The 24412-nt window shown below is 43.5% G+C and overlaps 1 protein-coding gene across 2 annotated transcripts in view; it reads left to right on the forward strand.

The window, feature by feature from the left end:
* Window positions 1–20888, forward strand: part of FSHB (follicle stimulating hormone subunit beta) — a 90153-nt gene extending 69265 nt beyond the window's left edge. For both annotated transcript variants that reach the window (XM_063946097.1, XM_063946098.1), the window contains 2 exons: window positions 16289–16474; window positions 20313–20888. In XM_063946097.1, the coding sequence (XP_063802167.1) occupies window positions 16316–16474; window positions 20313–20537 (384 nt within the window). In that variant the 5' untranslated portion in view covers window positions 16289–16315 and the 3' untranslated portion in view covers window positions 20538–20888. The remainder of the gene's footprint in view (window positions 1–16288; window positions 16475–20312) is intronic.
* Window positions 20889–24412: the final 3524 nt, after the last annotated feature.

Here is a 24412-nt window from a genome sequence, read left to right on the forward strand (position 1 = left end):
TACGTTAATATTTCCCTGCCCCTCGGAACTATAGTTTTCATTAGGAGGAGAAGGTTACATGAATGTCAAAAAAACTTCCTCTATCACAGCAATGGGAGCGTTCAGATTGTAAACAAAAAAGAAAGGGAAAAAAATGGCTTTTAATATTGTGTTTGATGTTTTGCTTTTTTCCCTTCATAATGCACAAAACAAAATTAATTGTATGGACTCTGGTTTTAAAAAGTTAAAAGGCTATAAAATGGATATAACTGGCACAGGCAGAGACAATCCGTAATATATGTAGCAGTATAATAACCAATTTACTCATTAAAAATGAATGAGTAGTCTTAATTTATTAAATTTTATTTTTTACCCCCAAACTATCATGGACACTGCTTGTTTAAACAATGATGACTTAAGGTAAACGCCTTTCAATATTTAGAATTATCTAATGGTTTGTTTCTATTGATCTGCAGCAATTACTGCTGAAGAAAATGAAGTTAGAACTTGTGTGACTCATTATCTCCCACTAGTGGTCATATGCGTACTGCTTTGTTTTGTACAGCACGTACGTTATGTGCTGGAGAGAACAGTAGCCAAGAAAAAAAACACCCTGTAAGTGCATCTGTTGCTTACACACACTAACAGTCATTTCCGAAGCGCAAAACAAAAGGAGGCACAGAGCAAATTCAGCTCTAAGTCTGAGGTAGAAGATGACGGGGCTTACACTAATCCTCAGCACAAAATGCAGAAGTCCTACACAGATATGCAGAGCTTAAAGTGGACAAACAATGGTAGTTGCTCGGTCATTCCTGGAGATAATTATGTATCAGGTGCTGGAAAGGGGGAGGGTCACAGACAAACAACAGACAGAGAAGGGGGGGGGGGCAAATTCCGCCCCTAAATTTCCCTTCAGCACCTAAAAATTACCGGTAACCATACCTGAAATTAATCACACATGTTTGCAAACACATGTTTAGCTGTTGAGCCACTTCATGGCTTCTCCGATTTCAGCAGTCTTAACACTACATAATAGCAGTGCCCACATAGGGCCATGTAATTTTGTCACAGTAGGCCTCATGATAACGGCTATTACTAAAACACATCCAGACAGAGAGCTCACTTATCCGGGAGCCACCCCCAGGATCTCCCCATGGCACTACAAAGAGCTTAAAGTGGTCCTGGAGAAGTGGTGAAACTCATTTTTTGTCTACCCCCGGCCCCCACCCCACCTCCCTTTAGGCGCTAGGGTTTTCGCACGGATATGTTTGTTTGTGGAACTGGACTAGGAGACTTGGCTTGAACGGAGCTACAGTACTGGAGGCCAGACAGAAACTGGATGGTCTGATATAGTTCTTCTTTCTCATACACCAGGGTTGGATACGTAGAGACTGGTGCTGGAGGATAGGACTGATGGGGATCTGCAGGAAGAAGGAACCCAAACGTGACAGTCCTAGGAATAATGTACTCTTGGTCACCAGGATTGAACCAGGATGCTCTGGAGACCAGAATAGAATGGAATAGACTTGGACACCAGGAAGGAACCGGAATACTCTGAAGACCGGGATATAACTGGAATACACTTGGACACCGGGATGGAACCGGAATGCACTTGAGCCAGGTGTGCTGGAGATGGTAACCACACTGCAGTCGCTATGCTGTGTTGCTGAATAATATTTGCCCTCTGGATATCATTACAATCAGTGGGCTTCTGCCAGAGACCTATATAGATTAGAAATCGTGCCCTTCTTTACCAAATTATTCAAGTGATAGACGTTTATGGTAAGGATACATGTATCCCGTGCACACGGGTATTAGATGGAATGCGAGTATGTTAAGTGTCTACTGATATGCAAGATCTGTTAAAAACCAGAGTATGTGTCCTCCTGAATGGTAATGAAGTAATAAAAGTAAAAAGATAATAAAATGAATATTGCTAAAAAACTAGAACACAGAAATGAATATTATTGATTAAAAATTACATATATGCATGAAAAAAAGGAAAAGAAAAGAAAAAATATAAAGTAAAAATTATATATATGAGGGTAATGTGTCTTGCTTTATGAATGTCCCATTCTCCAAACTCTTGAGGATTACGTACATATCTATCTATCGGCTACTGGAATATGCTATGAATTATGTATTCAAAATAACTATCATGCTCGACATAATAGAACAAATTGTGACATGGAGAAAAAGAGGGGTAATAAAAAAGAGCCCATAATATGTGAGAATAGGGCTATTTACCAGTATATAGGGACGGGTTAATAGTCCCTTTGGATTCCACCAGGAGTTGAATCCAATTCTGATATTAGAGACACAAAGTATGATCTGTTAAAAGTGATTATAAATTGAGCCAGGGAATGACATTACAGTAACAATTCTTTACATTATAAGTATTATAATATAATTTAATACAAAAAACAGATATATATGAATAATTGATATATTTGTATAAGATAAACAGGTGCATTATTAAATATTGATGTAACTAAGCTACCTGTGCTAACGTGTTTATAAATATACCAGGGACGTGCAGTCAGGGGAGGCAGGGGAAACAGTGCCTCCCTTGTCATAATGATTAAAATAATACACAGAAGATATTTATAATACATATAAAGTATCATAAATATCTGCTTTGTAGTATTCTAATCATTATTGCTTGAAAAATGCAGCCACATCTAAATGGCCGCTGCGCCATTTTCACAGGGTTTTAACATCGCCGGTGACGTCAGTGCGGGACTCCGGAGTGGTATTAAAAAAATGGGTGCAGTGTGTGCGGTGTGGGCCCCCTCTAGACTCAGGGGCCTGTGTGCACCGCACACACTGCACCCATTATAGAATCGCCAGTGATATCAATCACTTGTTTAAAGCAGCTTTGATTCCAGACCATAAAATTGATAAATCGGCAACCTTCAAAAAAATGCTGCTATGACCTTATATACTTCAGGATTGGTGAAAAGTAATCATGTTCCACCGAAAATATAACTGCTTTTGCGTATGATGGGGCTTCATTGGACCATCGCACACCCTGCTATCTGCAAAAAGTAGGCTCCATCATAATACAAATAATTCTTGGTCAAAACCATTTCTAATAACGTCATAAAAAATGTGATCTCGGGACCATTGTAATTCACATCTCCTATATAATAACCCAGATCTGTGACTCTGTGCCTGTGTGTATAACGCTGGGTGTGGCTATGAGCTCTCATTGGGTTAGCAGCAGGTCTATTACACCCAGTCCACAGCTAATTTGGCAAGAAACGCCCTCCCACACAGGTTACATCCAATGGGAGGCTCTGCCCTTTGGCTGCTGTGTGTATTCCCAGAGCAGGATTAACAATGGGGCTGATGGAGCTGCAGCTCCAGGTCCACATCCCAAAATAGGCGCACTGCATCAGCAGCATCATACCCTCCAACAATTTACACACAAATTGGAACAGGGGGCGTGGCCACATGTAAAGAGGTGTGGCCACGCCCTTATCCTATACTTTCAATGGAAGTTTGGAGAGCCAAAAATCGGTGCAGACCATAAAAAAAAGGTACTGTACCTGCCAAAAAGGTATGCCACTGCATCTGCAGCAAGTCCCTGCGCTGTAGATAGGGGGAAAAAACCCTTTTACTGCAGCGTCCTATATCCTGCTTCCAGTCCGCCTGCCCCCTCCGGCATCAACAATCCCCATTCCCTAGCCGCGGCGCAGGTGGAACAAAAGCTGCTGCGGCCACCGGCATAGATGTGTATGAAAGCGGCGCAGCGTAATGCTTTCATAGCCCTCCCTGCATCGCATACTCTCTGAGCCCCGATGCCCCTGAGATGGCTAATGTAACGGATAGAGTGGGTGATATCGCGCAGGGTAATGTCTGGACGCTGAATCAATGTAAAAGGTGACAGTGCTGTGCAGTACAATGGGTGTGCAGTGTCACTGACAGCACTCTCACCTTTTACATTGATTCAGCCAGTCAGTCAGTTCTGCCAGCCAGTCACTATTGTTAGCGCCGGTATCCCAACGCACCGCATTACAGGGAAGTAGATGCACTAAATAAACTACAGCTCCCAGCAGCCCTTAGCGCCGAAGCATTCCGTGCATCTTCTTCCAGATAGTGTATTACCGTAAAATTTATTGACACATACAACATAAAAAGTGGTCTACAAGATGGGTTCTCACCAGATGGTACACCTTGAAAAAGATAGCCTGCAGCTATCGAAACGCGTCGGTGAAGGTAGCAGAATACATGTGGAGTTCTTGCCTGGCTGTACTTGATCAACTCTGGGGACACCTGGTTTTATCATTAACAAACGCTGTTGTCTGCCATTTTGTGTAGACCATTCCATCTGGTGAGAACCCATCTTGTAGACCACTTTTTATGTTGTATGTGTCAATACATTTTACGGTAATACACTATCTGGAAATTATTTTGATTCACATGTATTTTCGGTGGAATAAGAAGGGGAACCTTTTCCTTAAGGACCATAGAGGTGCCAGGATACTTGCGAGTTGATGATCTGCTCCTATTAAGGCGATATTGTCTACCATTGTAGACCACAACTTGGGGTACGAGTCTGGACCTTATATATTCATCTTATACCAAATTTCAACAGTTTTACACTATGTCTGTATTGTATATTTTGTTTTAAAGGACATATACTCCAGCTTTTTAAGAGACTGAATTCCTGCTTGGGGTGTTCTAAAAGCGCTTGGAATAAAGGGTGGTAACTATTGGAATTTTCTGATTGTTATTTGTCACTGTGCAGCCAGTGCCAGGCTGACGGAGAGGTGAGTATAACTAAATGGGTGCAGTGTGTGGGCCCCACTGCACCGCACACCTTGCACCCATTATAGATACACTAGTAGGAGCAGTGTATCTATAATGGGTGAAGGGTGTGCCCCTGGGACCACGTACTGCACACCCTGCACCCATTTCTTGAATACTTATTCTTCTGGAGTCATGTGTCGGCGCAGCAATGCTGCACAAGACACCAGGAAAATGGCTCGGTGTCCATTTTCCTGGTGTTTCTTGTGTCAATCATTTCCATTTCGACCCTCTGACCCTGACGTCCTTTTCTACTGTTGTTGGAGGTAAACCTCCTTTAGCCTCAGCCTTCTCTGAGAGGACTCCAACAACAGCCTGTCTTTTGTATTCAGAATCGCCTGTGAATAAAATATAAGTGCCGTGCAGCATGCTGGAGAAATCAAATGATCACACACTGTCTGGTGTATTCAATCTGAGTTCTGGTTTAATGTTCTTACATACATATATATATACTTGAAAAAAAAAAACTCAGAGGAGTTTACAGTTTAACCTCAAGGTTGTGTCCTCTTCCTGATAACGGTCTTGTTCTTTTCTTTATCTCTATCAGACATGGCTTACCCACAAGTTGCTGTCTTTATCTCTATCAGATATGGCTTACCCACAAGTTCCTCTTTTTGCTAACTGAATATTTCATCATTCTATACTTTTCTTTTTCCCCCAACATATTTAAGCATATCATATATTAATGCTAAAGTAAGTTTATAATCTATTGAATATAACAAAATGGAGTAACATTGGCTTTATTGCAGAATCACATTAATGCTTGCCCATCTACCTTCCTCATTTTTCCCTCCTTTTGATTCTCAAAAAGACATCACCCTATACGTTGCTACCCTACTTCGCCGAGCAGGCCAGGCAATGACCTGGTCAAGTACGTCTGTCTCCCTGGGCCTATTGCCAAGGGAGGGTAATAACCATCCCGCACAGACATAATAGTCACAAGGCATAGATGCATAAGAGTCCTTTTTACAGTCTATTTTGATTGCTTTCATTTTTGTAGACGGGTGGTCTGTCATTACGTGATTCAATATCATCATATTCATCTTGGTCACGTTCATCCATTTCCTCTGTATGCTCGAATCTTACGTGTTTAGCAGGTTTCTTTTTGTTTATCTTGCGTTTTACTTTTTTCGAAGTGCATGAAATACAACAGAGAATAATACGTATGAGTACATATACCAACAAACATACTCCAGCTACTTTTGCAATTAGGAGAACAATGCCCATTAACCATCCTCCAATCCCCTTGAACCAATTCTCCCCACGTCCATGATGATTCCTCTACCTTTTATACAAACTGCTGTTTTATATCTTCTATTTCCTGCATTTTTGCTTACTGCCCTCCTGTCTCTCTTATGCCTGGCTTCTAACAGCCATGCCCATTCATTACTCTTAAGCAGGGAGGGCTTTGTCCAACATCCAGTCATACATGACCATTTCAAACTGTTTTCTGGGCACCACTTCCAACATGTCTGTATCCTTGCAAAGTATATTCCCCATGTACTGTAATCAAATTTACATTTAGTCTGACATTCCATTGCTTTTTTCCAGTGGTTCCTGTCCACACTCACACAAACATTTATCCCTGCCTTCCATTTTTGCACACAGGAGTATAAGCCACACTGCATGCCTTTCTTACACTTCAGGGGTATTTATTCATGGTTACAGGGTATTTTTCCGTATTTATCTCAGGGGCTGGAATAGGGCCTTGACTTACAGGCGTGTTTACCAAATGTACAGTAAATACAATTGCAACAATCAACATTGCGGATCCCAAATAACCCCCCACAGGGACCTATCAGGCTTAGGTCCAAGTAAATTCATAGTTATTACTTTCCTGGGGGTTTAATAGTGATCTTGGTCTTTTTGCAGTGCGATGCGTGTACCCACGAGTCTCGACCCTCGAGTTTCACCGAGGTGGGGGTCACTAGCAACACTTGGAAAGGACCATCATATCTGGGCTCAAGTGCTCCTTTCACGTGTCTTTTTAAGTAGACCCAATCGCCAATCTGGATGCTGTGTGGTTCAAGATCAGCTCTTTCAGGTCCTGAGGATAAAACTGGAGAATGTATTTCAGTTAGGTGTTCATTCAACTGCTTTATATACTCTGTCATATTTCCATGTTTATGCTGTAGTTCCTGGGGCAAATAACACCCTGTCTTAGGTTTTGTCCCAAATAAAATCTCATAAGGTGAGTACCCTGTTTCCTTGCCTGGTGTTCTAACTGCAAATAATGCTAAGGGCAAGCACTCTACCTATGCTTTCCCTGTCTCTGCATGGCCTTTTGTATTTTAAGCTTTAGGGTCCCATTCAGACGTTCTATTACTTCTGGAACCCCAAATCTGCACACTATTTCTGCTATTATTTTCCTTGCAGTAGAGATAGCATTTGCTTTTGCTACCGGACCCGCCTCTGGCCATCTGCTAAAAATGTCTGTGCAGGTTAGAACATATTCATATGTTCCATGCTTTCGCATGTGTATATAGTCCATTTGTAGTCTCTGGAAAGGAAAATAATCTTGTGGTGTCTGTCCAAGGCTTGTTCTTGTTCTTCTTCCTGAATTGTTCTCTGCACATATCCAGCATTGATCCATGACGTTTTTTTCTGCCACATAGAATCCTGGTGCTATCCAATGGTCCTGTACCAGCCTTGTCATTTGTTCTTTTCCCTTGTGATCTGATCCATGGGATACACGTAGCATAGGTGGGTATAGTGCTCTAGGCAGGCACCATTTATCTTCATTCTTCCATAAACCTAAACAGGTTGCTTTGGCTCCCATCTTTTCCCATGTCTTGTGTTCTGGTTTTGCTTGTTCTTGTAGCTTGATGAGAGTCTTTATGTTCACTTCTTCTGCTTCTTCCTGAACATAAATGGCTGGTTCATGTTTGTTCTTTAGGGCTGCTTTTCTTGCTTCTGCATATGCATTTCCTCTACTTTCTTCTGTTTCCTTGGTGTGTGCCTTGGTCTTTATGACTGCCACTTGTTTGGGCAGTTTCAAATGCTCTTGTTAGTCTTTGTATTAGATGCCCATTCTTTATAGGTTTACCTGCTACTGTAAGGAAACTTCTGTTCTTCCAGACTTTATGCGGAGAAACAATTGCATACCCCGCCACCCTATACCCATGAACATAGTAGCTAGAACCATCGGTAAAAAAGAAAAAATTTGGATTATGTATTGGTTTGTCATCAATCTTCCAATCTGGCTGTATTTCTTCCTCCATGAGGGCTATACAGTCATGTTCTTGTTCCGGGTATGGTTCTGTCCTTTCCTCTGGCTATACTTCTTTATCTTTCCCTCCTTTTGAACCATCAGGTTCATCTTTAAGAGGTAGTAAAGTTGCAGGGTTGAGAGTGGTACATCTCTTAATAGTAAGGTTGCTTGCTGATAGAAGGGCTACTTCATATTTTGTCAGCCTTGCTGTGCTGAGATGTCTTGTAGATGCCTGTTGCAGTATTTCTGTGACTGCATGTGGAAATTGTATGGTAAGTGGGTGATCTATCACAACATCTGCACATTTGTCCTTTAGGATGGCTGCAGCTGCTACTGACCTTATGCAGGTTGGTGATCCTTGCATCACTCCATCCAGCGCTGCTGAATAATAAGCGACCTCCTGTGTCAGGACTCCTGTTGCATGTCCCCTATGTTCATGGCAGAACAAGGTAAAAGGCTTTGTGTAGTCTGGGAGTCCCAGGGCTGAAGCTGAACATATGGCTTCCTTCATCTGCTTAACTGCCACCCATTGTGTCTCTTGCTCTCCTTGGGAGTTTGTAGCAGTCTTCTTGGCATTATACAGTGGTTGCATAAGGGCTGAAGCTCCTGGGTATCCAGTCTCTGACATAGGACACCAAACCTGGAAAGGCTCTTTTCTGTGTTAAGGTCTGTGGATTTGGAGCATTCAGTATAACTTTTATTCTTTCTGTTGTAAGGTGGCATGTTCCTTGAGAAATGCAGTGTCCTTCTGGGCAAATTGCAGCTTGGCTTGTGTCACTCAGCAATCTTTATCTACAAGAAACTTTAACAATGATATTGTCTCTTCTTGGCATTGCTGTTTGGTAGCAGTTGCTAGTAGTAGATCATCCACATATTGCAGTAGCTGAGTTTCTTCTGGATACTCAGGTGCCCATTTCTTCAAGACTGTGGCCATTGCTTCTGTGAACTCTGATGGGCTTGTAGCTCCTCCTTGAGGTAGTCTTGTCCAGCAATATTGCTGTCCATCATGTGCAAGCATATCTTTGATCTGTACTCCTATGGCTGCTGTCTGTTCCTTGTTCACGGGGTACTGTTTTATAGTTACTGGTACAGTTCCTGGTTTGATAGCTTCACAGGTTGGACCTTCATGGTTCCCACATCTCTTTTTCTTTTTGCCCATACCTTGTCTGGGACTCCCCATCCTCGCCAGGTTTTAATTTGTTCTGGGGTTTCTTCTTCATCCTCTTCTGCGGTGGTTGCTAGAAATATCTGTATAGCGGCTTGCACTTGATCATAGTCTGTGGGTGATAGTGCTGTCTTGAATATCACCTTGTTCCCTCTGTACAGAATACTTGCTTGTAGTTTCTGCAGCAAATCTGCTCCCAGCAAGTTGACTGGGCAGGTGGGAGATACTAGGAACACTACTGGGATTTCATGTGGATGTCCTTGTACTTGTACATTGAGGATCCTAGTTTTCCTCAGCTGGATCTTTTCTCCACTTAATCCCTTTGTTGTCACTGGTTTTCCTGTAATGAGGTGTGTTGGTACTTCTTCCTGTCTTATAACTGATTGGCTTGCCCCAGTACCAAGCAGGCAGGAAACATTTTCTCCTGTTGGCAGTTTGACTTTAATAAACCCATCTTCCATTCTGTCGGGGTGGGGGGTGGGGGTTCATCGGGAGTATCACTGGTACCGGGGTGCCGGGACTTCAGTCTGACTTATCCTTGGGGGCTTGATTGCCCCTTTTCTCTATCCAACTCTTTTATGTGCGACAGTATCTTTTGAAGTGTCATGGTTTCTTGCACCAGAAGCATTTTCCCGATTCGGGCTTGATCATGGCTCTTCCTTCCCCTTCTAATTTTTTCTTTGAGCCTTCTTCTGTGACCAGGTAGACTGTTTTGGGTTTGGCTACCTTTTTCTCCTTTTCTTCCTTTTCCAGATCTTCTAAGGCCTCTACCGTATCCAGAATTTGATCCATAGGCGTAGACCTATATGCAGGAGTACTAGTAATTAATTTCTGTTTTAGACTTGGTCTTAAACCTTCCAATACTCGGTATCTGACCATCCTTTCTCCTGCTTCTGCTTCTGGGTCCAAACCTTCATTTTGGACTATATCCTTAATTTTACAGAGGTAACTTCTAAACGGTTGTTCTCCTTGTGGTCCAATGGCTTCTGGATACCTTTGATTTCTTAAATAACACCATCTCCTTAGGCGTGCCACAAATTGTGGTCCACTGGCTATAGTTTTCCTTTGTGCTTCTAGTACATCTTCTATCTGTTCATGATAATCAGTGGCTTGATGAGCTGCCATATCCTTAATCTGTCTTAGATCACCCTCTGCTAATTTATTTTTACATATTTGTTCCACATCTACCCATGCTGCGGAATGTAAATTACACATAGTCTCCATATATAACCCAATCCGTCCAGGCTGTTTGTAGGGATCTGGGCTATCTTTTATTATGGCTGTAACTTCCATTACTGAAAAAGGGGTATGCTGTTCTCTTGTAAAAAATTGTGGTCTAAAATTATTTTGTCCTTGAACATATCCCTCCTCATCCGCTAATATAGGCTGTCCTCCTCTTGGATTGACATAGGCAAAGGTACGTACTGGGTAACAAGCAGGAACATTTAAGTTTTCTGATTCATCTTCTTCCTCAATTTCATGCATCTGTAGTGTTCCATTTTCTGCTTCAGTGTAAAATACATTTCTTGTTCCCAGTCTCCCCTTTCTCAGTTTTCTTTTGTCTTTATGAGACAATGGGGATCCTGAATGCATTTCCCCTTGACCGGCAGGTTGTACGGTTTCAGTCTATTTATCATTAATGGAGTTCTGTGGCCTGTTCCTATCTGGGGTGTACAGTTGGGACATGTCATCCTCTCTGGTTCCAACAAAGATGCACATTGGGGACATTTAGTTAAATCAGGGTACTGGTTCCATACTATAGGAGGTTGCCCTGGGGTTCCCAGATTTGCGGGGTAAGGGGGTGGATCTGTGACTAGTGTAGGTACTGGGACTGGTATTACAGGTGGAGGAGGGGGCGGATTGGGAATAACTGGCACATTATGGCCCTGGTTCATTCCTGTAGTTGCTAAACAGACCGTCATATGCTGGTCATCTTCCCTCTCTTTCTTCTTCCTTTCCTCCTCCTGCTCCCATTTCTCACTTGCTGTTAGCCAAATATAAACCTGATCCCCTTTCTTGCGTTTTTCTATCCATTCCCTATTACAGATTCTGAACTTTCTCCATTTGTCAGTGTTAAATTCCCCATCTGGAGGAAATCCTCCTCTTTTAAATACCTTGGCTATATCTTTGACTGCATGTGGTCCAACCTCCTGTTTAACTATTTCCACAGGGGTTAATTCACCCTTGCTATTAGAGGTTCCCATCCTGCCTTCTGCCAACTTATCAACACTTCTCTCTCCGATATGAGTTACACAACTTTAGTACTCTATGTTGATTATTGTAAACATGGGTTTTCTGAACACTAGAGGTTTACCTCTGTCCTACTGATTACATACACCTGTAATCATTCAGTTTCCTTATGGGTGGACTCACAATCTTCCGTTATCAAGGTATCTCTCAATCTGGTGGGTCTGACAGAATAGGGACAAAAGAATCTTTCAGGTTCTGGTTCTTTCAGTATCTGGCGCAAGTCCTTGCTGTCCCTTAGATTAACAAAACCATGACATCCTGTCGTTAATATACCTTTCATATAACCCACAGTTTTACCATAAACCCCTTCTTCGTGTCCCCTACACCTTTTAAAACCTGATATATCTTTTTCAGTGCGTACAACAAATGTAATATTTACTGACCCATGAGGACCTTGCACAAACCACTTTAAACTAACAGTACAACACCCACAACCATATGAGCTTTCAAAATTAATACATTCTTCAATTTCAGACATATATTTACATTACTGTTCTGATACAAAAGAGGCAAGGCTTTTACTAGGAAGCGCTTGAGTTGAACAGAGAAAACTGACACTTCTGACACAGACGTTAAAACACGTAAAGTAACAATTGGCGAAAAATCGCAATCAATTTGTTACTTACCGCGGTTTAAACGGTTCCAACGTCTAGAGTCAGGTGACTTGTTGCTCCTCTATTCAACTTCTTGGCTTCCCGGGTTTCGGCACCATGAAAATGTTGGAGGTAAACCTCCTTTAGCCTCAGCCTTCTCTGAGAGGACTCCAACAACAGCCTGTCTTTTGTATTCAGAATCGCCTGTGAATAAAATATAAGTGCCGTGCAGCATGCTGGAGAAATCAAATGATCACACACTGTCTGGTGTATTCAATCTGAGTTCTGGTTTAATGTTCTTACATACATATATATATACTTGGAAAAAAAACCTCAGAGGAGTTTACAGTTTAACCTCAAGGTTGTGTCCTCTTCCCGATAACGGTCTTGTTCTTTTCTTTATCTCTATCAGACATGGCTTACCCACAAGTTCCTGTCTTTATCCCTATCAGATATGGCTTACCCACAAGTTCCTCTTTTTGCTAACTGAATATTTCAGCATTCTATACTTTTCTTTTCCCCCCAACATATTTAAGCATATCATATATTAATTCTAAAGTAAGTTTATAATCTATTGAATATAACAAAATGGAGTAACATTGGCTTTATTGCAGAATCACATTAATGCTTGCCCATCTACCTTCCTCACTGTCTACCTATTCCATGCCGGCATGTTGACCCTGTCAAACTTTTGACCCTGTTGACCTAACGCATGTCGACCATTAGTGGTCGACCTATTGACTGCAGACCTTTTTAGTGTAGATCTAATGATCCACACCCGTTTGGCAATGCAGTCCTGTGCAATAGCACTCGTTTCTGGCACAGCACAGTCTCCTAGTGATCCTAGTACTCAGAGTCCACTGCATTGCCCAGTAGAGAAGAGAGGGCCCAGATGAAGACTGCACACGGGCCCCCTCTTCTCTTAATATGCCTCTGCAGAGTGGTAAATATAATTCTGAGTGCAAGGTGTACATTGGTGGACAAGTGGAACAACGAGGACAATCAGACACTGCCGCACGGCAGGCCCGGCGCCACCGAGTGACGTCAACCGCCAGACTCTCCCGCTCACCCGCTGGATGCGGTGGTGGTGTAGAGGATACCAACAACGAGAGGACGCGGACAGCCATCCCTACACCGAGGCTGAGGAATCCCCGTTCACTGGTTGGTAGGGACAGTCAGGTTTATTGAACTCGGACATTTTAGCGTTCAATTTTATGTTTTGTATTGTTAATCTGAGCTGCTTTTCATAGCGCAGAAATTATTCTATTTTTCACCCTTGGACTCAGGGGCCATTACAGATACACCAATGGCTATGGGTCACAGTTGTCTAACAGAAGGACTACTTGGGGCAAATTTCAGGATAGAATAGTTTAAAAATAAATGCAATGAAAGCAACAAACAGAAACATGACCCCCAGCACCGTTCCATGGCTACAATATCTATTAAGCATGACTTGCGTAGGCTGCAAATATCCATGTCTTTCTCAAGGTTGGGGTGTCTAGTCAAGCTCTAATCCTTCCAACAGCCAAACCCAGTTCTGTTACAGTTCAAGGTAAATCCTCAAGCTGAGAGTCATGTATAAAAGTGATTCCCCATTCTCAGTGCCCAGGAGCTGCTGGCGGGAGACTGAAGGTAATGTAGCAACTCTGGTTTACTTACAGTAGATCTAATGTATCCACATGTGTTAGCATAGATCCCATCACCGGGGTCAGGCAGTTAGTATATATTTATCTACTATTAGAGTCACTTATAGTTCTATTAAATAATTTATAACTTATCAGCAATGGTCCAGTCTTTATTGGTTTGTCTATGCTGATGCAGAGCAGTAATTAGTCACTAATATATCAGGAACAGTATTAAACAACAGAGCATTGCCTATAATACTAATAATGATTGCTTTTAACCTTGTGGGTAAGCCTAATAGTACTCACATGATCAAAGGTCTGTTTTCGATTGGACTTTATTTTGGGGTGAGTTAAGGTGGTCATTCCGAGTTGTTCGATAGCTGCTTTCGGTCGCAGCGCGGCGATTAGGTAAAAAAGCAGCATTTCTGTGCATGCGTATGGGGCGCAGTGCGCACGCACGACATACTTTCACACAAGACTATGCAGTTTCACACAAGGTCTAGCAATGCTTTTCAGTCGCACTGCTGACCGCTGAGTGATTGACAGAAAGTGGGTGTTTCTGGGTGGTAACTGATTGTTTTCGGGGAGTGAGTGAAAAAACTCAGTCATGTCGGATAAAAACGCAGGAGTGGCTGGAGAAATGGGGGAGTGGCTGTCCAAACACAGGGCGTGTTTGTGACGTCAAAACAGGAACTAAATAGTCTGAAGTGAACGCAAGGTAGGAGTAGGTCTGCAGCTGCTCAGAAACTGCTTGATAAAACTTAGACGCCGTTCTGCGATCCTTTCGGTCGCACTTCTGCTAAGCTAAGATACACTCCCAGAGGGCGGCGGCCTAGCGTTTGCACTGCTGCTAAAAGCAGCTAGCGAGCGAACAACTCGGAATGAGGGCCTAAATGTGAAAAGGGTGTAACTGTTTGATTGAATATCTTGAACAGTACATACGGGTGTAGTATTGTATGCTGGCGTCCGGCGACCAGAATACCGGCGCCAGAATCTGAAGACCGCCCGTACATACGCAGTATTCCGTCTACCCCTGGCCCAGGATATCTACTGTGAACTCAGCAACTTCATTTACTATTGTTACGTTCAAGCCACTGAGTAAAATTTGGATCTATTTTCGACAATTTGCCACCCCCCCCCCAGCATAGTCCACAAAGCTGCACTTATCTTTCCAGCCATAACAAATGGTAATGTAGTTTTGCAGTATTGAGAAACAATCAGAATACTCAAATTAAGACTGTCAAGATTGCTAGTACTTTACTGAAAAGACTACACATGGCACAGACCAGACATTTTATGGTCAATTTCTTGGGACTTATAACTGAATACATATGTAATCCTAGCGGACGGGATGCCAGCTGTAAGTATCCCAACAGCGGCATCCCGCCTGCCAGAATGTCGGCAGTGGACACCCACGAGTGGGAATAGCCCCTGTGAGCCGGTATTCTGACTGTCGGCATTGTCGGCTTTTGGGATTTCAGTGTCAGTATCCTGGCCGCCGGGATCCTGACAGCCGGCAAATTGATTTCCTCCCCCTATGACAAATAATACACCAGTTCTAAAGGATGAACAGCTTTAACTGAAAGAGTATTTTTTGTTTGGCTGGTGAGTACTATGTTTGCTTTGTTTCCTAATATGGTGCCAGAGACTATAACACATTACAGTATATTTACTAATACTTCTAAAACAAGAGAAGTAGAGGTGTAATGCTTTGTATAACTCACTTACTGTCTATGAGAATATTTGGCTATTCATATCAGTCCCTGCCCCAGTGCAGCTTACAATCTATGGGGCAGATGTATTAACCTGGAGAAAGCATAAGGAAGTGATAAACCAGTGATATGTGCAAGGTGATAAACACACCAGCCAATCAGCTTCTAACTGTTAATTTACATATTGGAACTGATTGGCTGGTGTGTTTATCACCTTGCACATATCACTGGTTTACCACTTCCTTATGTCATCTCCAGGTTAATACATCTGCCCCTATATTCCCTACCACATGTACATGCACACACACTAGGGTTAATTTTGTGGAGAGCCAATTGACCTACCAGTATATTTTTGGATTGTGGGAGGAAACCGGAGCACCCAGAGGAAACCCACGCGAGCACGGGGAGAATATACAAACTCCACACAGTTAGGGCATACCTCCCAACTGTCCCGATTTTTGGGGACAGTCCCAGTGTCCCGCATTGGGGGGGGGGGGGGGGGGGGGGGCAGTTGGGAGGCTCTGTCTCTCGCTGCCCTGCTTAGCAGAGCAGTGGTGAATAGACGCTGTGTGCATGGGCACAGCGTCTATTCACTGGAGTCAGAGGGAGAGGGGGCATGCCAGCGGCTCACAGAGCGCTGGGCATGCCCCCTCAGTGATGAGACGGGGCGTGGCTCGCGATCGCGGGTCTTCCCGTGAAGCCACGTCCCCTTTTCATAGGCCATGCCCCCTTTCCGGGAGCGTGGCCAATAAGGACAAAGATGGGCGGTATGAGTTAGGGCCATGAACCCATGACCTCAGTGCTGTGAGGCAGTAATGCTAACCATTACACTATCCTTACTGATGAGCAACTTGCACTGTCTGCTGTCGTGGATGCATATTCCTCAGAGTATTTTGTTTGGCATGAAATGTTCTGTATAACTTTTGTTTTATTCAATTTAGAACTATTTGGTGGCCGTTTTTGGCAGAATGGAGAAGTTATTCCTGTACGTTCTGGTTCTGTGCTGGAAGATAATTCCTTGCGCTTCCTGTGAGCTTTCTAATATTACCATTGTGCTGGAAAAGGAGGAGTGCAGCACCTGCATGCCAGTAAACGTAACATGGTGCTCAGGATACTGCCACACAAAGGTGAGTGAGTCAAATCAACACCATTTTCCTGAAACTCGACCCAATTGCTTTACAGCAGCAAATATCATTAGGGAGGCTATTCAATTGTTTTGGGAGCCTGTAGCTGTTGTCTAAAGTGATGAGAGCTATTGAATTGTTGGTGCATCAGCACTGCGCATTCTCCATCCCAAATGCAATAGGATTAGCCACATAAAGTGTCTTCTCCAGTGTGAAGTGCTGGGCGTGCTGCAGTTAAGGCATGCCCGCACTCGCGACCAGACATAATTGTTTTGGCCACCAGCCCCGAAGTTGCGCTTACCACAGACTTCTCCCCTCCCCCTGTTTTCTAGGTTTGCTGAGCCCAGGATCTGTGTCATTGGATGCAGACTAACTGGGCCTGGCAGAGGGGTTCTGACGGTCAGTCTGAGTAAGCTTCTGCTTATGTACACTGGCCGAGGGCGGCACCTTTGATTCTATATCTTCGGACACAGCAATCGGTTGCAGATCCTGGCAGGAGCCATCTATTTCCTACATATGCCTCCTGCTACATTTGCATTATAGATATATGGTATTGCACACTCGCTTCCCTGCGTATGTGCAGTGCCGTAACAAATCTATATCAGGCCATGTGTACGGAAAACACCGCTCTATGTCATGAGTAACGGGGGTGGACAAAATATTATTAGCATACTTAAAATAGCTGTACAGCAACAATGTATCTGACAGTGACAGTGCTATATAGTATAAGCAATACAGAGATATAACCATTACTTGGAAAGTAGAAATAACCACTCATATAAGTTTCTTATCTGGGGATCATGATCTTTTTGTTTAAAAATAAATATACTATATATGAGAAGTCTTTTATGCAAACCTAAAAGATAAGCCTGAAAACATCAGCATCATCATTAGGTCTAGGCATTCCGGTCCCACGCCAAATCTTCCATCGTAATCATGTTTGCATTTCAGTCTTATATTGTCATCAGATATCATCATGGCTTGCTTTTAGTTCAACACAGACTTACTGTACATACTAGTAAAATGCTAGCAGATCTAATTTGCAGGTTACTTTGTAAACGCTATCTAGTGTCTGATTAGCGTTGTCTGTAGCAAACATACTAATTTTTTTTTATTCTTTTTTTTGGCTGGTGGCATTATTTGCAAGATGGGGAAATTCAATTGGGAGTGAGGTTTAGCAAGGTTAAAAAGATGTAGTTCTTCCAGCAGTCAACTCTGTTGGAGATAAGATAATTATTTATTCTTCATAAAGATTCCATTGCATATTGACTGACAGCTGCAGCCCGACAGCTGTTTCAACCAGCACAGAGTGGTTTTCCTCAAGGGCTCACTCTGTGCTGGTTGAAAACAGCTGCCGGGCTGCAGCTGTAGGTCTATATGCAATGGAATCTTTATGAAGAGTAAATAATTGCTTTTCATCTCTAAAAGTGAGTGCTGGTATATTATTTTTTCATTACCTGGGAAAAGGGAGTGTCAATATTAGCCCTGTTTTGACCTTGCACCACCATTTGTCTTGTTGGTTATATCTTTCACTGAGTGCTGTCTTTTCCATATATATATATATATATATATCTATCACTAATGGTATTTCATTTTTTTAAACGCAAACCTCCTTGCTGATTTAAATTTAGTTAGTTAAGCGGGTTGGGTGAGATAGTGGGGCTTGTTCTGTGTCACATGCAGACCTGGTCAAGGCTTTGTCTTTTGTCCGGGTGCATCTTTAGATTGGTCGCACCAGCCAAACTTGCATCAGCCCCATGGCAGGTGCCATTTCTCCATCTGAACAAGGTTTCCTGTATGAACAGTTCTGTGTCTGGCTAGTCACCCCCCCCCCCCCCCCCCCCCCCCCCCCCACCCATGTAACCTTTTGGTAACAACCACCGAAATCCACTGTACCTACATACAATTATTTTCTGCGTCTCTGAGTGGTAATTATCGGGGCAAATGCCCAGTGAGACTCAGATGCATATGCAGACCTAAAACATGAGCCATTTACATGTGTAATCACCAGTACGACCACCTCTGAATCAGGCACAGTGGGACTGATTCAAGTCCCAACAATAGTGCAGCTCATGCCGCAAAGTACCAATGTTCGGTACTTTGTGATTGACAGGCTGCTGACATTTGTCGGCAGGGGTGGTGACTGCTGCCTTTTAGTCACACACTCCTCAAAATACTCTCATACTTCATATACAGGAACAAATAGCTACATGAGTAAGGTGTCTGACTGCAATATGGAAGGTTAAAGGAATGGAATCCTCTGTATGAAATTATTTTGAAATGTGTGCTTCAAATAAAGGAGGATGTGACTGAAGGTCCTAGGTAGGACTGCTAAGAAATGTGTGATTTAAAATAAAAGGATAATGTAACCAAATGACAAAGCTCTCTCCAGTTAAGTGCATAAATTATGGTATAAGAGGATTGGTGTCCAAATCCATTGTGTTAGGGATGTTCTGTACGTAAAGGTGTTCTAAAAATGTATATGCTCTGTAAGTATATGTGTTCTATAAATGTATATGTATATATCATGTGGGAAGGAGCATCAGAGCTTTCACTGGGCGCTAGTGCTTGCCTTATGTCCCTGTTTGAAAAATTTAAGGGGTGGAGTGCACCAATGCTTTTTCTGGCCTAGGGCACCAAAATGTCTAGTTACCAGGCTTGGACTGGGTCACAGGGGTATAGGGGAAACCACCGGTGGGTCCTACTGCCTGGGGGCCCACCTCCTGCTCTAAGGATCAGGTTCCAGACTGTGCACTTGAATTATACATTATACATTTTCTACAGTGCATTGCTGTTATTAATCTGTTATTAATCTGGTACATTGTCCTGCATGCAGCAGCTGAATTTACTGTATATATTTATGAAGCGGCCCAGACGTTGCACTCTCTAATGGTTAGTCAAACCAATGAGGTGGCAGGCCACACCCCCTCTGCAGACTGGCCACACCCCTAACATTCACCCGGTGGGCCCTACATGCCCCAGTCCGACACTACTAGTTACTGACCTGTCAGTATGTGGCCGTGTTGGAACACACACAGAGTAGCAATGTGACTATAAGATGCATACCTCCCAACTTCTGGAGGCTTCAACTTGGGACTCCACGTGCTGAAAAATAGGTGTGGCCTGTTGAAAAGTGTGTGTGGCTTCACGTGAATGACGTAATTGCGAGCTATGCCTCCCATTTTCATCACAGTGGGGCACGGCCATCGTTCTGTGAGCTGCTGATCATGCCCCCAGTCCCTCTGGCTCACTGGAATAGACGCTGTGCATATGCGCACAGCGTCTATTCACCACTGCTGTGCTGTGAACTGAGCAGTGAGTGATAGGGAGCTTCCCAACTGCCACCCCACCCCACTGCGAGACACTGCGGCCCGCTGGAGGAACAGCGGGGCAGACCCAAAAAACCGGGACTGTCCTGCGAGAAGCGGGACAGTTGGGAGATGTGTAAGATGCACTCAGATTGCTCACTCTATACCAGTAATTGAGGTGTGGCTGTGAATAGTGGACAGGTAGACTCAGAGGTGTTCCGCTATGTAACTCTGGTCCTATCTGTGTACCTTTTATATGTATAAGTAATGATTTGAAACACTATAGACTTTGAAAATCCTTTGTCTGCCAGACTGCCAGCAGGATCAGCATAGCAAAGGGGAAATAGGAAAGCATTTTGGAAGGGAAGGAGTGAGGATGAAGCCCAGAGCCTGGGGCTACAGTGTTATGCTACAACTATACATAAGGACCACTAAAGTGTCTCTTTTACTTTCAGTTGTGCAGAAATGATGCATACGCCACATTGATGCCTGTATACAGTATATTACAGCTGTTTATTCTCCTTGTATTTCAGGATCCAAATATGATGTATCCGCACATATCAGAGAAACAGGGAGTCTGTACATACACAGAGGTTACCTACGAAACGGTTAAAATCCCTGGATGCGCTGAGAATATAAATCCTTTCTACACTTATCCGGTGGCGGTAGATTGTCACTGCGGACGGTGTGATTCTGAAACAACTGATTGTACAGTCAGGGGCTTAGGACCTGCTTACTGTTCCCTCAGCCAAGACTGAATATTGAAGATTATAGGATTATAATAAGACCTGTAAAAACCACATTTGTAAAAAAAAAAACTCCAAAACATATACCTAAAGCGGTATAATAATAATAATGCATAGGTGGGCTGATGTATTAGTCACATTTCTGCACATTACAGGAAAATAGAAGTCCCGGCATGAAACTGCTCTTTGTATTTTAATTTGTATTAATATATCTTTATAGTGTCATTGTTTGGATGAACGTTGTAACCAAAGAGATTTATCCATCGATTATATACTGCATATACATTATATAATACATTATATATGTTATTACCAGGGGGTCATAACTAGGGATGAGCAAGCAGTGCTGTCGCACAGAGCACAGGCGGGGGGGGGGGGGGGGGGGGGGGGGGCGGGGAGGCACCATCGTTGCCCTACGGCCCCTGCTCCTGGCTAGAACAGCACCCTTCAGCCAGTTCGTCTTTGTACTCTCTAGGTATGCACCGTGCAGTCTGTACAGCCACTCGAAGCATCATGAGGACACTCCCGCAGTGCTGCAATTCCCGGTTCTGCAGCCCCACTCCTTCTGCGCCACAAGAGGACGTCATGCGCTCAGGGGGCGGGGGCGGCCCCTACACACAGTGGTGGCAACAATGTTGGGAGTGCAGCCCATGAATTTATTTGAACCACTGGCTTCAATAAGACCCTTTGTGACAGGCCACTCACTCGATGACGATACTGGTTCCTAGTAAATTCTCATGCTATTGGCTGAGCCCGCTGATTGACCATCTACACTCTGTACCGGGGGTACTGTAGTGACTTATGTAACAGCTTGTATCAAGATGTAATTTTTATTTGTATGATTTTTGTATTATGTTTTGGTATTAGAGTAGATATGCACATTTGTCATGAGCACTGAGATGAAAAAAACAAAGTCATCTGTTTATGTCGATTTGTAATAAATCGACATGTTTTGGTATTAGAGTAGATATGCACATTTGTCATGAGCACTGAGATGAAAAAAACAAAGTCATCTGTTTATGTCGATTTGTAATAAACTAGTGTTACTGTATTATACATGCTGTTGATGTTATGTTCTCACACTTATCTGAGTGATCTACTTGTGTGGATGGGATGCATATGAAAATAATACACACAGCAGGTAGGCTTTGGGGGCCCAGTATCAGTGTGACTATAGTGCGCCAATATCAGTGTGACTATAGTGTTCCAATATCATTGTGACTATAGTGCTCCAATATCAGTGTGACTATAGTGTTCCAATATCATTGTGACTATAGTGCTCCAATATCAGTGTGACTATAGTGCTCCAATATCAGTGTGACTACAGTACTCCAATATCAGTGTGACTACAGTGCTCCAATATCAGTGTGACTACAGTGCTCCAATATCAGTGTGAGCAGAGTGCTCCAATATCAGTGTGACTATAGTGCTCCAATATCAGTGTGACTACAGTGTTCCAATATCAGTGTGACTACAGTGCTCCAATATCAGTGTGACTACAGTGTTCCAATATCAGTGTGACTACAGTGCTCCAATATCAGTGTGACTACAGTGCTCCAATATCAGTGTGAGCAGGGTGGTCCAATATCAGTGTGACTACAGTGCTCCAAAATCAGTGTGACTATAGTGCTCCAGTATCAGCGCATGCAGAATGCCCCAATATCAATGTGAGTAGGGTGCCCCAATATCAGTGTTAGTAGAGTGCCCCAATATCAGTGTGAGTAGAGTGCTCCAATATCAGTGTGAGTAGAGTGCCCCAATATCAGTGTGAGTAGAGTGTCCCAATATCAGTGTGAGTAGCGTGTCCCCAATATCAGTGTGAGTAGAGTGCCCCGATATCAGTGTTAGTAGAGTGCCCCGATATCAGTGTGAGTAGAGTGCTCCAAAATTAGTGAAAGTAGAGTACCCCAATGTCAGTGTGAGTAGAGTGCCCCGATATCAAGTGTTAGTAGAGTGTCCCAATATCAGTGTAAGTAGAGTGCTCCAATACCAGCGCATGTAGAATGCCCCACTATCAATGTGAGTAGGGTGCCCCAATATCAGTGTGAGTAGAGTGCCTCGATATCAGTGTTAGTAGAGTGCCCCAGTACCAGTGTGAGTAGAATGCTCCAAAATCAGTGTAAGTAGAGTGCCCCAATATCAGTGTGTGTAGAGTGACCCAATATCAAGTGTTAGTAGAGTGTCCCAATATCAGTGCGAGTAGAGTGCCCCAATATCAGTGTGAGTAGAGTGCCCCAATATCAGTGTGAGTAGTGTCCCGATATCAGTGTGAGTAGTGTCCCGATATCAGTGTGAGTAGAGTGCCCCGATATCAGTGTTAGTAGAGTGCCACAATATCAGTGTGAGTAAAGGGCCCCAAAATAAGTGTGAGTTGTGTCCCCCGATATCAGTATGAGTAGAGTGCCCCGATAACAGTGTGATCAGTGTGCCCCAATATCAGTGTGAGCAGTGTGCCCCAATATCAATGTGAGTAGGGTGCCTCAATATCAGTGAGTAGAGTGCCCCGATATTAGTGTGAGTAGTGTGCCCCAATATCAGTGTGATCAGTGTGCCCCAATATCAGTGTGAGCAGTGTGCCCCAATATTAGTGTGAGCAGTGTGTCCCAATATCAGTGAGAGTAGTGTGCCCCAATGTCAGTGTGAGTAGTGTGCCCCAATGTCAGTGTAAGTAGAGTGCTCAAATACCAGCGCATGTAGAATGCCCCAATATCAATGTGAGTAGGGTGCCCCAATATCAGTGTGAGTCGAGTGCCCCGATATCAGTGTTAGTAGAGTGCCCCAGTATCAGTGTGAGTAGAGTGCTCCAAAATCAGTGTAAGTAGAGTGCCCCAATATCAGTGTGAGTAGAGTACCCCGATATCAAGTGTTAGTAGAGTGTCCCAATATCAGTGTGAGTAGAGTGCCCCAATATCAGTGTGAGTAGAGTGCCCCAATATCAGTGTGAGTAGAGTGCCCCAATATCAGTGTTAGTAGAGTGCCCCGATATCAGTGTGAGTAGAGTGCCCCAGTATCAGTGTAAGTAGAGTGCCCCTATATCAGTGTGAGTAAAGTGCCCCGATATCAGTGTGGGTAGAGTGCCCCAATATTAGTGTGAGTACAGTGCCACAATATGAGTGTGAGTAGAGTGCCACAATATCAGTGTTAGTAGAGGGCCCCAAAATTAGTGTGAATTGTGTCCCCCGATATCAGTATGAGTAGAGTGCCCCGATATCAGTGTGAGCAGTGTGCCCCAATATCAGTGTGAGCAGTGTGCCCCAATATCAATGTGAGTAGGGTGCCTCAATATCAGTGAGTAGAATGCCCCGATATTAGTGTGAGTAGTGTGCCCCAATATCAGTGTGATCAGTGTGCCCCAATATCAGTGTGAGCAGTGTGCCCCAATATTAGTGTGAGCCGTATGCCCCAATATCAGTGAGAGAAGTGTGCCCCAATATCAGTGAGAGTAGTGTGCCCCAATATCAATGTGAGTAGAGTGCATCAATATCAGTGTGAGTAGAGTGCCCCGATATCAGTGTGAGTAGAGTGCCCCGATATCAGTGTTAGTAGAGTGCCACAATATCAGTGTGAGTAAAGGGCCCCAAAATTAGTGTGAGTTGTGTCCCCCGATATCAGTATGAGTAAAGTGCCCAGATATCAGTGTGAGCAGTGTGCCCCAATATCAGTGTGAGCAGTGTGCCCCAATATCAATGTGAGTAGGGTGCCTCAATATCAGTGAGTAGAGTGCCCCGATATTAGTGTGAGTAGTGTGCCCCAATATCAGTGTGATCAGTGTGCCCCAATATCAGTGTGAGCAGTGTGCCCCAATATTAGTGTGAGCAGTGTGCCCCAATATCAGTGAGAGTAGTGTGCCCCAATGTCAGTGTGAGTAGAGTGCCCCGATATCAAGT

Source organism: Pseudophryne corroboree, chromosome 11 (assembly GCF_028390025.1).
Source record: "Pseudophryne corroboree isolate aPseCor3 chromosome 11, aPseCor3.hap2, whole genome shotgun sequence".
NCBI lineage: Eukaryota > Metazoa > Chordata > Amphibia > Anura > Myobatrachidae > Pseudophryne > Pseudophryne corroboree.